The sequence below is a fragment of the Monodon monoceros genome, unplaced genomic scaffold, assembly GCF_005190385.1.
Source record: "Monodon monoceros isolate NGI ecotype Baffin Bay Population unplaced genomic scaffold, NGI_Narwhal_1 Super_Scaffold_18, whole genome shotgun sequence".
NCBI classification, from domain to species: domain Eukaryota; kingdom Metazoa; phylum Chordata; class Mammalia; order Artiodactyla; family Monodontidae; genus Monodon; species Monodon monoceros.
In genome coordinates this window covers 135636987-135652994 of record NW_021703774.1, presented here as the reverse complement: position 1 = coordinate 135652994, position 16008 = coordinate 135636987, and the positions used below count along the sequence as shown (strand labels likewise).

Here is a 16008-nt window from a genome sequence, read left to right as displayed (position 1 = left end):
TTCTCACTGCTCTCCTTGCCCAGCTTCTCCATAAATGGCTGTGGTTCTAAGGGGGGGCCTGGCCTTGAAGCAACGATGAAGTCATCTCTACTTCCTCTCTTGCTGGTATCACTACCTACTTCCTTTGTTCCTCCCTTCTGCCCCCTCCCCATTTATCCCACAGCTTCCTTTATTCTGCCATGCCAAGCCCAAGGGGCCCCCAGAAGGAACTGAGAGTCTTAGCTTGGAGAACAGGAGAGCATGACATTCTTTCATTCACTCATTTGATCATTCATTTACACATGGATTTACTTCCATTCACTCACACATTCCCTTGTTCTTTCCCATTCCATTACTCGCTCCCTCATTCTGACTGTGTTCCAGTAACTGAGTGTTTGGTGGGAGAGGGGCAGGATGCTCTGAGGAACCAACACCATCCCTTCTACCTGCTTGTTCAAGGTCAAGAAGGAGAAATGAGCACAAGTCAGTCCAATTTAAGAGAAAAAGCAATGTGAGAGAGAAATAAAGAGCTGTGAACTGCGGCTGTGTGTTTATGTATGGGGAGTGAAGGTACAGAGGAGGAGGATGTAATTTCCACTTAGGAGGAGCCCAGAAGACTTCCTGGAGGTGATGCCATTTGAGCCGGGCCTTGACTGGGGGGAGGGTTTGGATGTTGAGTTATTAGAGGGCATCAGAGTAGATGGAATAGCAGGAACAAGGGAAAATCCAGATGTGTGAGGGAACAGTGGGAAGCTTTGTTCATGACTTGAGAGGATTAGAAGAAATAAGTCTGGGACTTCCTGGCGATTCAGTGGTTCAGACTCCATGCTTCCACTGCAGGGGACTCGAGTTCGATCCCTGGTCACGGAGCTGAGATCCCACATGCTGTGTGGTGCAGCCAAAAATTTTTTTAAAAATTTTAAAGATTAAAAAAAAAAAGAAGAGGGGCTTCCCTGGTGGCGCAGTGGTTGAGAGTCCGCCTGCCGATGCAGGGGACACGGGTTCGTGCCCCGGTCCGGGAAGATCCCACATGCCGCGGAGCGGCTGGGCCCGTGAGCCATGGCCGCTGAGCCTGCGCGTCCGGAGCCTGTTGCTCCGCAACGGGAGAGGCCACAGCAGTGAGAGGCCCGTGTACCACAAACAAACAAAAAAAACCGAAAAAAAAAAAAAAAAAGAAGAAATATGAACAGGGAGACTAGGGCCAGTAGAGGACAGGCCATGTGCTCCCATGTCTCTGCCAGCTGTCACAGGCTAAGGGAGCAGCCTTGTTCTGGGTGTCACAGAGCCTTGGTCATGAGGTAATGGCCTTATCCTCATGGCTAAGGATAATGGTAACATCCTTGTGGATATTAGAGCTCTTTAATCGTCCAGGCAACCTTAGATGGAGTGAGTTCTTCAGTCTTCGAGGTGTGTAAATGGAGGCTGGGACACTAGGCCTGTGTGTGGAGATGGGACGGCTGCAGGTTCTGGCCCCTGGAGGGGTTCGGCTAGGGCAGTGCTGAAAGTGGGAGTTGGAGTGGATGATGTCAGAAGTCCCCTCCCACCTAGAGAGTCTGTGGTCCTATCTGGGAAGGCTAGAAGGTCCAGCAGAGGGAATTCCTGGGAGTTTGGTCATTTATTCACTCACTTATTCCCTCATTGGCCCCTATACCCAATCATCCATTCATTCATTCATTCATCACTTAGTCACTAAACCCTTGGTCTGGGCAGATCCTGGGCTGAGGACTCAGATGAGGTCTCTGCCCCTGTGAGCTCCCAGTCTGATGGGGGAGCAGACCCACACTTGACAGTGACAACCCAGTATCATCGTAGGAATGGAGACTGTTTTATTGTGTTTTGTCACTGAGTGGGAGGTAGAGCTGGGACATGGACCTGAAGAATTAATGCAGATATCTGTCCTCCAGCCAGGAAGGCCCCATCAGTGGGGCCAGATGAAGGATGTAATGTGGGAAAAGAAGTGTTTGAGGGAGAAAATACTCTGGGTTCGTGGGGCTTAAGAGGCAATCTTCCTCCAGTCATGGACTGCTCGAGAACCAGGCCTTTGGACTGAGGGCACCACAACCTCATCCCTCACCGGAAATGAGCCTGCTGGATTTGAGAACCTCTAGATAATTCCTTGGTCAGCATAAGCTGTAAGCAGGTTATGTAGAGTGGTGGTTAAGCTTCTGGGCTCTGGACCTAGATCAGAGTGCAAGCTGTGGTGCTAACTATTATCAATTGTGTGACTTTGGACAGATGACTCTGCCTCTGTTCTTTCCTTTGCAGGAGAATATTAATCATAATACTGTCCTCTTAGAGTGAGGCCCAGAGATGGTAACAAACATGAAGTGCTTGTACAGTGCCGGGCAGGTGAGCAGGGCTAAAATGACAGTGACGACGACGACGATGATAGTGATATACTGTCAACTGCTGCCTTTAAAACCTCTGGGCCTCATCTTCCCCAGCTTAAAATGGGAGGACTGACCTAGCTCACTGGTTCTCAAAGCGTGGTCCCCGGACCAGCAGCATCAGTATCACTTGGGATCTTGTTGCAAATTCTTGGGCTCTACTGCAGCTCTGCTGGAGGTAGGTCCTAGAAATCTGTATTTTATTTTTTATTTATTTATTTTTGCGGTAGGTGGGCCTCTCACTGTTGTGGCCTCTCCTGTTGCGGAGCACAGGCTCCGGACGCGCAGGCTCAGCGGCCATGGCTCACGGGCCCAGCCGCTCCGCGGCATGTGGGATCTTCCCGGACCGGGGCACGAACCCGCGTCCCCTGCATCGGCAGGCGGACTTTCAACCGCTGCACCACAAGGGAAGCCCTAGAAATCTGTATTTTAATAAGCCCTCTGGGGACTTCCCTGTCAGTCCAGTGATTAAGACTCTGCGCTTCCACCGCAGGGGGTGCTGGTTTGATCCCTGGTCAGGGAAGTAAGATCCCACATGCCTCTTGGAGCGGCCAAAAAAAAAAAAAAAAAAGCCCTCTGGGTGATTCTGATGCAGGCTGAAGTTGGAGAACCATTGACTAGCGATCACTTAAGACCTCTTCTGGATTCGCCTTTCCCTTCTGCATTTAGGGCCCTGGTCTGGTAGCTCGTGGTATAGGCACAGAGATGAGTAAGATGTGATATCAGCCGTCAGGGGGCTCCCAAGTGAGTTGGAAAGGGGAGACAGACACCCTTGGAAATATTCATTGGAGTAACAGACCAAACAGAGCTGCTAAAGAGACACAAGAGTCAATTCTGTAATAAACAGCAAACGGGAGGGAGACCTTTGTGGGCTGGAGGAGCCTCTGCAGAAAGATCTAGTTCCTGATAGTATCTTGATTCAGCCTTGCTGGAAGTCTTCTCATAAGTCTAACTGAATGATGTCTTTCATATTTTATGCCTTGTTGTGGTGTGGCGTGGACAGGACTCTAGACTTGAGGCCAGGAGTGGTGATTCTACACAACTTCCTTGCTCTATGACTTTGGTTGGCTCACTTTTCATCCCTGTGTCTCGATGTGTTCATCTGTAAGACGGGGACACTAGATTGAGTCCAGTGAGTCTGAGTCCAGACAGCTCTGGAGAGAGGGTAGGGTTGGGGACCAGAAGCTCTCTGGGTTTCTATCCGCTCATCTGCATAGTGAAGACCCTGAAATGGTCCTGACTGCATGCCTTACCCAGTGAGATTGGGGATCCAGTGAGTTGAGCTCTCCCCTTTCTAGGCCAGTTTTCTTACCTGTCCAGAAAGGTCTCATGACACCTGTCCTCTTCACCTCACATGGCTTTTATCATACTGAGCGTGTTCTTCAACCTCAGAGGCTCCTTGATGCCTAAACCTTGTTGCCTGGCATTCAAGGTCCTCCACGATAGACTCCCAGCTTTTTCCTGCAAGATGAGGGCCCTCACTGCCTATGACTGCACCCTGTTCTGTTCCCATTAGGCCTCCCACCTCACCCCTCTCGTCAGCCTATTCAGTCTTCCGTCCGGCTCTAGCACTACCTCCTCCACAGAGCCTCCCAGCTTGCCCCAGTCCTCAGTGCCATCCTTGGATCATCTTGCCATTTTTAAGGCGTGACTTTAATTTTGCATTTGTAGACACTGAAGTACTGACAGACCATAAACTCTTTGAAGGTAAGGCCTGAGCTCACAGTGATGGACATTAGAGTCCTTGACTCCTAGAACAGGGCGGCCGAGAGAGAGGAGAAAACTTGCCCAAAGTCACATAGCACATTAGTGAAAGAAACAGGCCCAGAAACCAGTTGTCTTAGGCCCAAGAGGAGACATTATTAGGGATGTGGTGAGTGAACTAGAGGGGCAGAGGAAAGGGCAGAGACCTCAGAATTGGACTGACCTCTGTTCCAGCACAGCTCTGAACTCAATAGCTGGGCCACCTGGGGCACCTCACCTACCCTCCCCCAGCGACCTTCAGGTGGGGTTGGAATGAGGACATGGTGAGGCCTGGCACACAGTGGGTGCTGGGTTATTGTGAGGTGCTCATTATTATTTGCCATCCACTTGTCCGTCCCAGCTCCCCTGCCTGCATTCCACTCCCCTCCTTCTTTTCTTAAACACCAAGCACTTGATTTTATTGCCCTGTCGTGAGAAATCCAATGTGAGTGTCAAAGCTGCCTCACCATGTGCCTTGCAGAAGTGAGAGGGAGAAGGGAAAGTCCTGACGGTCTTTTAGTCTTTTAGGGGCTGCGGTGGGAGCCCAGGGGGATGAACTCTGGTGCGGATGGGTGGAATTTGGCAGGTGTCACTTTTAGAGAAGCCACGCCACCTATTTTAAGGAAGTGAGGGGCGTGTGCCCCATCGCCGGCCTGCAGCTGCTGGATGCCGGTGGGCTGGAGCGTTGGGCGGCACCTCAAGGGTGAAGAGTCCTAGCAGGTGGGTCTGGTATCTCTCTGGGAGGCTGCTGGCAGCTCCCCAGACTCCTGTCACCTTCCAGCCTGACCCCTTGTGGACGGATGGAAAGCCGGTGCCTGTTTTGCCAGTGTCACTGGCTGGGGCCGGGAGCCATCCCAGAGCCAGAGTCCCTGTGGGGAGGATGTCAGGGGCTGGAAGTGGGGGTGATGAAGTTTGGCTGTGGCTGGAGGTGCAGTGAGTGTCCAGCTGGGTGCGCAGTGGGTGGGCATAGGGCCCCCTGACATGGCTGTGGCCCAGCTGGCAGCCTCCCTCCGTGCTCTGCACTGGGCAGGCAGGCGCGCTGGCTCGGAGCCTCCGTGTGGGGCGCTACGGGAAGGGCAGCCCGAGGGCAGTCTGAGGAAAGGCCGGGACACGGTGATAACTGATAACGGCTGGCTCAGGAGGGGCGGGAGCCGGGGAGGAGTGCGAGGAGAGGCGGACCGGCTTCATTTGGAGCTGGAGCCGGGCTGTCGCTCAGGTGACCAGTGTCTCTCCGAGGAGGGTGCGAACAGCTAGCGGGGTGTCGCAGCAATGATCCAGAATGTCGGAAATCACCTGCGAAGGGTATGGAGGGTGGGCGGGGGGGGGGTGGGGGGCAGAGGGGAGGGGACTGGAGGCTGGGGATCCCGAAAGAGACCTGAAGTTTCCATTTTAAGTCAGAAGTCCTACATCTTCTCTCTCATTTTCCATGGGCCATTTTCTAGCTGTCTTTGCAAGGAGAAATCACAGAACTCCTGGGCTGGTTTATTATAAGCAACAATCCCCAAACAAGCCCCAGGGGCCGTTAGGAGGGCTGGCTATGTTGAGTGGAATCGTCTTCGGCAGGTTCTTTGCGTCTGGAATTCTATTCTGGGGGTGTGTGTCTCTCCCCATGGAGTTCTGTGCTGGTTTCTGCCTGACGGCTGAGCTCTGTGGCTCTGTAGTGTTTAACTCTTAGAATTCAGGGCTTGAGGGCCACGGAGCTGCTAGAAGATACAGGCTAAGGGTGTGCGTGTGAGTGAGTGTGACAGGCTGAAGCCAGGGTTCTTGGGGACAATGACCTCTTTGGGAGAGCACGTGCAGGACCAAATGAGGGCTGTTGGAAAGGTGTTCTGCAAGGTGACCTCGCAGAGAACGTTTCCCTGGAACCTCCTAACAGGGACTTTGCAGCTGAGGTTAGATGCTGAGGCACCAGACAGACCCAAGTGCTCAGCGGTCCCCGTCGGGAGCCTTTGATCTGGGGAATGGAGAAGCGTTCAGGACAGAGTGGCAGACGTGCTATGCTGGGTGTAGAGCTACCATCCTCTGAAGACATTTTTGGGAAAAGCCTTTTAAAAGGGGCAGGGGCAAATAAAGACATCTCTTCTCCACCCCCTCCCTCTATCTGTATAACTGGCCTTGATCACCACCTTTGGATCATTGCCTGCATGGCAGATCTCCTTGGACTCCCCTTGTTTCCTTCTGAATTCTCCAAATTCCCCTGGAATACAGGAGGAGACCATTTTCTGGGTTGTTACCAAAGCTGCTATTAATGAAAAGCAAGCAAACCCACCCACCAAACTCTTCACTGGGGACAAAGAAAACCGGGTTAAAGGAGGGCCTCAGATAACCCACATGCCCTGCTTTACAGGGTTTGGGGGCCCTTGTCAGTATCCCATGGCACGGCAGACAGTGAGCATTTTGGAGTCGGATGGTTTTTGCTTTCACCCATCACTGGGTAACCCAGCAAGCACTCGGCACGTGTGAGTGAATGAATGAGGTGGTGAGCCTCCTGCCAGGCTGGGGTGGGGTCGGGGGAGGTTGGAGGAGCATTGAGTGCCTGTGTGGTGGTGCTGGAAGGGTCACCTGTCCTGTTTCTCTCAGTGGAGACCCTTCTTCTTCCCCACGCAAGCTGTCAGAGTCCCGCACTCCTGGGCTGGTACCCTGGGAGGCTGGGAACCTCTGCTTGAGTTCTAGCCTGGTCCGGGCAGCTCCCAAGGGGGCCCAGGAACTTCATTTACTCTGGGAATGAGGATGGAGCTGTTTGTCCCAGTTCCCCCTGTGAAGCTCTGCACCCGGGTAGTGCTGCCAACAGGGTGGCTGAAGGTCAGAAACAGACGTGAGCATCTGTGCATGTGTTCACGCACCCACAGACTTCCACGTTGTTCCTGACCCCCTGTGGCGATCCCCCTGCTTCACCTTGAACCCGAGGACAGCTGGAGATGCTGCTCCCCACCCCCCCGGCGCCAGCCTCCGTCAGGGTCTAGTTCAGAGTGTGGGGAGGCTTAGGGTATACCATTTGGATTAGAATCTCTTCTTCACCCCATCGTTGACATGTAACCTTGGGCCACGCGCTCCCCTTCCCTGGTTGTCCTCTGAGGTCCCCATCAGCCTCGACATCCTGGGGGTCTGGATGTGTGTGAAGGGTTTGTGCACCACCTTGAGGTTGGTCCTGACAGTGAAAAGTAGGGCCCCAGCTCCCTCAAGGACCCTGCTGTGTGGTGGAGGAAGGGAGACCCTTAGACGTAAAATAATGTGCCTCTCATGTAGCAGGAACACAAAAACTTGTGAACAAATGAGCGGTCATGGGAGCCCAGAGTGGGCTGAAGGGGTCCCAGCAGGCTTCCTGGAGGAGGAGATGAGACTCAGACACTTAGCTTCAGCCTGTTTGGGAGCCACATTTGAACCCCAGTCTCAGCCATGGGCAGATAGCCTTGGTGTTCTTAGTCTGGAAGACTCATCTTCATCCTTCAAAACCTGGCTCAGCCATCATTCCCCTTCAAACCCCCATCCTGCTGCTCCCAGAATTAATGGTGCTGCCTCGGGATGTTATACTGGCCTCAGTTGTTCTATCTACAGGGATTAGCCTGTGTCAGCGCTGAGTACTCAGTGATGAGCCCAGGCTATTGTGTGGAGCTGACAGCTAATGAGGGAGACACAGTGAAAAGGTAGTCAAAGAAACATACAATGAAAATCTGTGATAAGAGCTGTGAATAGTAATAATAAATGTCATATAAATGCTAGCTATGTGCCAAGCATGCATTAATTCATATATTCCTTAAAACAACTCTGTGAAGTAGATAGTGGTACCATGCCCATATTAAAGATGAAACTGAGACAGAGAGGTTAAGTAACTTGCCCAAGGTCACACAGCTAGTAAGTGGCACTGCTGAGATTAAACTCAGGCTGTCTGGAGAACAGAGAACTGTTAGAGAATAATGAGAGAGGTCACAAGAGAGCTCTGTGACCAGGTGACGACTGAGCGGAGACCCAGCGGCTGAGAAGGAGGCAGCCATGGGAGGAGATGGGGGAAGAGCGTTCCAGGCAGAGGGAATAGTATTCATTTATGGGCTCCAATGTGGGGGGAGCTTGGTGCATCTGAGCTGCCGAACGAAGGCTGGCATGGCTTGGAGTGGAGTGAGTGAGGGCAGAGCAGCTGGAAGGGGCTGAGACATGGCTACGATGTGCTGCAGGCTGGGGGCCTGGACCCCGGAGGCAGGGTTTGGGGTTTGGAGTGCTGTGGGCCCTATTGTTCTGCCCACCAGACTGTGTACTCTTTGTGGAATCTCTGGTCCTCAGTCTCGGTGCCAAGGTGTGCAGTCCCTGCACACTGAGCTCAGCAACCCGAGAGAACACATCATCAGAGTTCCTCTCCTCCAGCGCCATGAAGGTCCCCACTGCTTTCCCATCCACCTCTGACCCCTCACAATAGGGAGGTGGGCCATAGGATCAGTGCCCTGGTGCAGACAAGGCACAGAGAAGTGAGAGGATGTGCCTGGGCTTGTACCAATGGCGAGAGACTCGGAACCCCCAGCTGCTAGGTTGGGACCCCTTCTCCAGCCCTTGTCTTGGCCACCGAGAAAGTGGCCTCGATCTCACACCCAGACTCACCCCATGCCAGCCTCCTCTGCCCACCTTCACACACTGACAATGCAGATTCAGGGCTGACCTCCTGCCTCTACCTCCTAGAGCCTAGGGGAGGCTGCACCCCTGCCCTTCACCTGTGCCTGGTCCAGGTGGGTCCGAGCTGGACAGTGGTAAGAGTCCAGATAACTGCCTTAGAGACGCTCACACACTTCACTCCCTGTAGAACTGTTTCCTCATCTGTGAACCAGGTCTGTTCCTGCAGATCTTGTTAAAGACAGTGGAGGAGTGTAGATCCTGGCACATAACTGGCCACAGTAAATATTGGTTCTTTTATTTCCATCTCATCCGGACTTCAGTTTCCTCAGTGGGTTAATGACAGGGTCAGTGGGTCAGATGAGATGGTAAATGCTAGCTTTTTGTTGAGCACCTACGGAGTGTCAGGTGTGTTTAAACTTCCCAACAGCTCTGCAAGGCTGCTGGTATCCAGCTAGCTTTACAGCTAAGAAAACCAAGGCTCTGGCACTGAGTCACTTTGAGCTAGTTAGAGAATTCGAAGTCTCGGCTGACCCTGAGCTACAGCTGGGCCTTGTCCTGGGCTGACCTGGCTGAGCTGAGGAACTGACACCTCTGCCTTGTGCCTGCTCTGTCCTGTGCCTCCAGGGACAGATGGTGCTGCCGGCTGGGTCCTCTGCCAGCTCCCTGGCTGCAGACCTGTGTGTTCCTGCCACTCCCAGAAGCAGCCTCCTTGTGGGTAGGAGGTGGCACAAGGGCAGTGATGGAAAGGACCAGAGTCTGGCATTTTGGGAACACAGGGGTGAGTCAGACCGGACCTGTCCTCAGGTTCCCTCAAGCTGATGGGGGGACAGAGAGTGGTAAAAACCAATGATGAGAGCACAGTGTGGCCAGGCTGTGACAGAGGGAAGCCCAGAGGTGGCCCCTCATAGCCTAGGGAACAGGGCGGTCTCCCTGGAAGAGGTGATGGAGTAGCTCAGCCTTGAAAACTTTTCCAGGTTAGGAAGCATGGTCCCGGCAGAGGCACCTGTGTGTGAGATGTGGGAAAAGCTCTTTCCGCAAGGAAGAGGGAGAACATTTGGCAGTAACCCCTTGAGGTGTCTCTCCCTGGCCCCCTTGCCCATGTAACGCATGTATCCTGCCTGGGCCTTCTTCAATAGTAATAACCTTCTCTCAGCAAATCAGACATTAATTAATTAATGGCAGTAGACAGTAAGTATTAAGCACCTCTTTTGGAGAGGAAGCCTAGTGAATGAGTAGAAAGAACTGTGGTAGTGAGAAAAGCAAAAATCCCAGCTCTACCACCCAGAGCAACGTGGCCCTCAGATAGCCCGGTTTCAGTTCCCTTTTCTGTGCAAGAGGGATAGTTGTCCCTTACAGGGTTTGGTGAGGATTAAATGGTATTATGGATACGAAGCCATTATATAATGTATATAAATGTCTGGAACATAGTAGGTGCTCAAAAAAGTATAGTGGGGTGATAGGGGGTGGGAAAAGGGAGATGTTGGTCAAAGGGTACAAACTTTCAGTTATAAGATGAATAAGTTCTGGAGACCTAAAATACAGCATGGTGACTGTAGCTAACAATAATGCCTTATGTACTGGAAATTTGCTAAGAATGTGGATCTCAAGCATCCTCACCACTCTCCCCAAAAAAGGGTAACTGTGAGCTTCCCTGGTGGCGCAGTGGTTGAGAGTCCGCCTGCCGATGCAGGGGACACGGGTTCGTGCCCCAGTCCGGGAAGATCCCGCATGCCGCGGAGTGGCTGGGCCCGTGGGCCATGGCCGCTGAGCCTGCGCGTCCGGAGCCGCAACGGGAGAGGCCAGAGCAGTGAGAGGCCCGCGTACCGCAAAAAAAAAAAAAAAATGAGGTGATGGATGTGTTGATTAGCTTGATTGTGGTAATCATTTCACGATATATACGTATATCAAAACATTGTGTTTTGCAACCTGAATGTGTACAACTTTTATTTGTCAACCATATCTCAATAGAGCTGGAAAAAAAAAATAGTGAGGCCCTGGGACTCTAGAGAGACATGGGCCTGGCTCCCGTTTTCAAGGAGTTTATCTCCTTAATATGTACACCCACTTTACAGTCTAGAAAGTGGTTGTATGTGCTTTGCCTTGTCTGGCTGTTCAAAAGTCCAGGGAGTCAGCAGGCTGGCTGGCAGCACCTCTGCGGTGCCACACAGAGGCCCATCATTTGGAATGGGATGCTCACTGCTGGTGGCAGTGCTGAACTCCACCTCTAGAACAGGCTGTGATCCGCCCTGGGGGTGCGGCCCAGCCAGGTGTGGCCCTGCTCCTAGGCCTGAAATCCTTTCAGAGATCTGGAAGGGGAGTGGCCTTCAAGTCTTCCTAAAGCAGCCTCAGATTTCCAGCACACTCCAGGGCTGGGCCAAACCAGGTGAGTCTCAATTTCCATTTGATCCCTTAAGGAGGGTATGGAGAGACCCGGCTCCTCTCCTTCTCTGGGGATACTGCCCCCAGAGCTGTGGGAGGGATGGTGGTCTGGAGTCAGAAGGCTCCGGCTCGTTCTGGGCTAGCGGCTAGCGGCTACCTTTTCCCAGCCTCAGTTTCCTCATCCGAAACATGTGGACACGGGGGTAATAATGGTCCCTGTCATTTGAGCCTGCTTTGTGCCAAGGAGGTTAGTGTCATGATGCATTTACATAGAGATTGGACGGCCTGCCTACAGGCTTTGAGAGCAGTGGGGTACGTGGGACACATGGGACTGGGGAGAGGAAGGGGCCCAAGGACTGAATGACTTTGGGGCAAGGGAAGGGCCAAGTACAGCATTGCTTCCTCCACCCCTACCCTGAGGGCCTCTTGGGACTGCGATTACCTGGTCCCCACCTGCCTGCCCTTACTTCGGAAGATAAAAGTAGAGCTTTCAGGCTGCAAGACTAAGAGAAGGTGTGTCTCACCCCTGCTCAGACTGGTTCTCAGGGAGGCAAACAGGAGACTGGGAGGGACTTCTGAGCCTGCTAGGCCCTCTGCAGAGGCATGGGGGGATGGTGATGGTGGGTGGTGGTGAGATCCCCACAGCCCAGTGGGGGATGGACTGGCCAAGGACCACTCCCGTCCAGCTCTTTCTCTGTATCACCTGGAAGGCAGGAGAGCAGGGAGGAAACCGATGGAGGGTCTCCCAAGTGCCAGGCTCTGTCTCATAAGTCCCGTAGGCTGGGGGATCTGATCTCCCTCCAGGACTGGTCCCCCTGCAGCACCCCTGCCAGACTCTGGAGTCAGAAGAGCCCACGTCCAGTCTCTGCTCTACCTTTTACTGGTCATGTGTCTTTGAGTGGATCTTTCCCTGTTCCCTGAGTTTCCTTTTCCTCAACCGTAAAATGAGGGCTCCTGCTTCAGGGTGGACTTGAGAATTAAAGGACCCCCAAGAATTAGGCCTGGCACATAGTAGGTGCACAGTAAATGACAGCCATAGATTTCTAAAAAGGGATTTTCTGAGCTTCTGGGAGAGCAGTTCTTGGGCAGTCCCTGTGCTGTAGGCGGTTCTCAGGCACACAACTGGCTCTGTCCCATTAGCAGACAAACGAGCTCTTTGTTCTCCTGCCTCTAGGCAAACAGAACCCCTCCCTTGTCCCCATGTCCCCTCCCAGATACTCCCTTGTTTCTTTGCTCCCCATTCCCACAAGAATCTGAAAGAGTTTTCTGTGGTCCCTGCTTCCACTTCTTTCCTCTCATCCTTTTCCTAATACACTCTAATGGGCTCTTCTCTCGCCCTTCCTCCCGCCCCCTTAGAGCTTCTCTGACCTTGGACCCACAGGCGCCCCTCCTCCTGGAGATCCTCCCACCTCAGGGCTCCTTCTCTGGCTCCCTTGCAGGCTTCTCCTTCCTAGCCGACCTCTTTTGCTCTCTCCTTGGATGATGTCTGTTCTATTACTATGACTGTGTGACAGACTATCCCCAAACTTAGTGGCCTAAAACAAGAACCGTTTTATTTTATCTTGAGATTTTTGTGGGTCAGGGATTTGGGCAGGGCTTGGCTGGGTGACTCTTCTGCTCTATGTGGTGTTGATGGAGGTTACTTGGTGGTGTTCAGCCAGTGGATGGGCTGGACTATGGAGTCCACCATGGCTTCACTGGTATTTGGCCCCTTGGTGGGAATGGCCGGAAGGTTGGTTCTAGCTGGGACTGTCATTCTGAGCAGCCACATGGGGCCTTTTCCATATGAAGGTCTCAGTGGGAAGTCAGACTTCCCACCTGGCAGTGGGCTCCACCAGAGCAAGAGTTCCAAGAGGCCTGGGTGGAAGCTGCCAGGCTTCTCATGATCTGGCCTCAGAAGTCACCAGTTGAGGACTTCCCTGGTGGCACAGTGGTTAAGAATCCGCCTGCCAATGCAGGGGACACGAATTCCAGCCCTGGTCCGGGAAGATCCCACATGCCATGGAGCAACTAAGCCCGTGTGCCACAACTACTGAAGCCCGTGTGCGCTAAGCCCTGGGTGCTGCAACTACTGAAGCCCGCGTGTCTAGAGCCCATGCTCCACAACAAGAGAAGACACCGCAATAAGCCCACGCACCGCAATGAAGAGTAGCTCCTGCTTGCCGCAACTAGAAGAAAGCCCACGTGTAGCAACAAAGACCCAACACATATAAAAAAAAGAAGTCACCAGTTGAAATGTCACTAAGGGGGATCCAGATTCAAGAGGAGGGGATTAGACCCAACCTGGGGTCTAAGGAGGAGTAGGAAAGAATTGGCAGCCTCCTTTGACCGACCACAAGGTTGCAGAGTCCTGTGGATCTTAAAAGCCCAAGTATTCTCATGTCCCCAGGTCCAGCCTCTTCTCCAGCGGACTCCAAACTTGAACATTCATCCTCCTTGACATCTCTCTTTAAGTGTTTCATAGGATCTCAAAAATTTTTGATTCCACCCCTACTTATTTCTCCCCTGGTCTCTCCCAACTCAGTAACCATCACCACCATCTACCAGCCATTTGTCCAAAGTCTGGATCCTCCCCACGACCTCCTGTTCTCTCACTCTCACACATGGAAGCCTTCAGCATGTTGCACTGGCTCCACCTCCCATACTGCTGGGTCCATCATCTCTCTTCGGACTGCAGGGGCCCACGGAGGAGTCTCGCTGCTTCTTCTCTCTCACCCTGCAATCTGCCCCCACACAACAGCAGAGTGATCTTTTTTATTTTTTTAAGATTTTTTTTTTATTTATTTATACTACTAATTCTATTTATCTTTTGGCTGCGTTGGGTCATTGTTGCTGCACGCGGGCTTTCTCTAGTTGCAGCGAGCGGGGGTTACTCTTCGTTGTGGTGCACAGGCTTCGCATTGCTGTGGCTTCTGTTGTCGCGGAGCATGGGCTCCAGGGGCGCAGGCTCAGTAGTTGTGGCTTGCAGGGCTCTAGAGCGCAGGATCAGTAGTTGTGGCGCACGGGCTTAGTTGTTCCACGGCATGTGGGATCTTCCTGGACCAGGGCTCGAACCCGTGTTCCCTGAATTGGCAGGTGGATTCTTAACCCCTGTGCCACCAGGGAAGTCCGCAGCAGAGTGATCTTAAAATGCAGGCCAGATCACTCTCTCCCCACTCATAGACTTCATTTTTTCCCATCACACCTCGAGTAAAATCCAAACTCCACTGAGACCTTAGGCCTTGGGTGACATAGGACTCTTCCCGGTCTCTTCCCTTCTCCCTGACATTGCCCTGGCTACTCTGGCCACCCTGCTCTTCCTCTGGCAGCCAAGCTTGTCCCCATTCCTCCTTGTGCTCTTTGCACCCTCTGCTCCCCTGCCTGGGACCCTGTGCCCCCAGAACCTTGCCCAATCTCTCCTGCTTGTCATTCATTCAGATCTTGGCCACGAGTCTCCTTGATTACTCGACCTAAATTAGTTCCTTCAGGTCCACCACTTCTCTCTCTATCACATATGCTGTTTTTCTTCTTTCTAAAAAATTCTTTTAAATTGAAGTATAGTTAATTTACGATGTTGTGTTACTTTCAAGTGTACAGCAACGGGATTGTTATACATATATATATATATTCGTTTTCAGATTATTTTCCATTATAAATTATTACAAGATATTGAATTTAGTTCCCTGTGCTATACAGTAGGACCTTGTTGTTTATTTTATATATAGTAGTGTGTATATGTTAATCCCAAACTCCTAGTTTATCCCCACCCCTCCCCCATCCCTGTTGGTAACCATAGGTTTGTTTTCCATGTCTGTGAGTCTATTTCTGTTTTGTAAATAAGTTCATTTGTATCATTTTTTTTCTTTAGATTCTACATATAAGTGACATCCTATGATATTTGTCCTTCTCTGTCTGACTTACTTCACTTAGTACGATAATCTCTAGGTCCATCCATGTTGCTGCAAATGGCATTCTTTTTTTCCTTTTTATGGCTAACATTCCATTGTATATATGTACCATATCTTCTTTTTTTTTTTTACGGTACGCGGGCCTCTCACTGTTGTGGCCTCTCCCGTTGCGGAGCACAGGCTCCAGATGCGTAGGCTCAGCGACCATGGCCCACGGGCCCAGCCGCTCCGCGGCATGTAGGATCTTCCCGGACCGGGGCACGAACCCGTGTCCCCTGCATCGGCAGGTGGACTCTCAACCACTGCGCCACCAGGGAAGCCCCCTTTCTGTTCTTAGGATAAGTCCCACTAAGGATATACAGTCAAAATCATGAGTTTTAAAGTCAGTTTCTTATTTTTCCATGCGGTGATGCCAGTAACTTGAAATATACTTCGATTCATGACTTTCTTTTTCTTTTAGGAAATACTTTGCATTTTCTTTTAAAAAATAATTATGTAAAGTACTTAATTAATTTTTATTGGAGTATAGTTGCTTCACAATGTTTTGTTGGAAAAATATGGAACGCTTCACGAATTTGCATGTCATCCTCGAGCAGGGGCCATGCTAATCTTCTCTGTATCATTCCAATTTTAGTATATGTGCTGCTGAAGCGAGCACAGTACCACATTTTCTTTATCCATTCCTCTGTCGATGGACATTTAGGTTGCTTCCATGTCTTGGCTATTGTGAATAGTGCCACTGTTTTCCTTCTTACAGTACTTTTCACTCTAAAACAATCTCATTCCTTTGTTTACTGTCTATTCATGAGTGGAGAGTCTGAGTCTTTAAAAATGTTGATGCTGATCCCCGGCCAGAATTAGCCTCTTTCTAACCTTGTCCACTCCTGTTTGGTCTTGGTTTTATTCCTTACCAGGACCCTCCTGTCCTCTGACCCCGCCAGCCCTCACATTTGCAGCCAGAGGGCTGTCACCCAAGCCACAAGTAGCCTGGCCCCCTCGCTGTCGCCCCTACTCCCTGGCTGTCCATCCTGTGC

At 51.7% G+C, this 16008-nt stretch overlaps 1 protein-coding gene and 1 non-coding gene across 3 annotated transcripts in view; one reads left to right on the top strand and one right to left on the bottom strand.

The window, feature by feature from the left end:
* ACOT11 (acyl-CoA thioesterase 11) overlaps nt 1–16008 on the top strand; it is a 52870-nt gene that overhangs the window by 847 nt on the left and 36015 nt on the right. The window contains exon 1 of one of the 2 annotated variants that reach the window (XM_029229636.1): nt 5272–5411. The exons of the other annotated variant lie outside the window; for it this stretch is intronic. Coding sequence (XP_029085469.1) covers nt 5379–5411 — 33 coding nt within the window. The 5' untranslated portion in view covers nt 5272–5378. Of the gene's footprint in view, nt 1–5271; nt 5412–16008 lie in introns of those variants that run through there. 2 annotated transcript variants of the gene reach the window in all.
* On the bottom strand, nt 15526–15632 carry LOC114900207. The gene has a single exon (XR_003794810.1). It is a non-coding gene; the product is annotated as a U6 spliceosomal RNA (small nuclear RNA).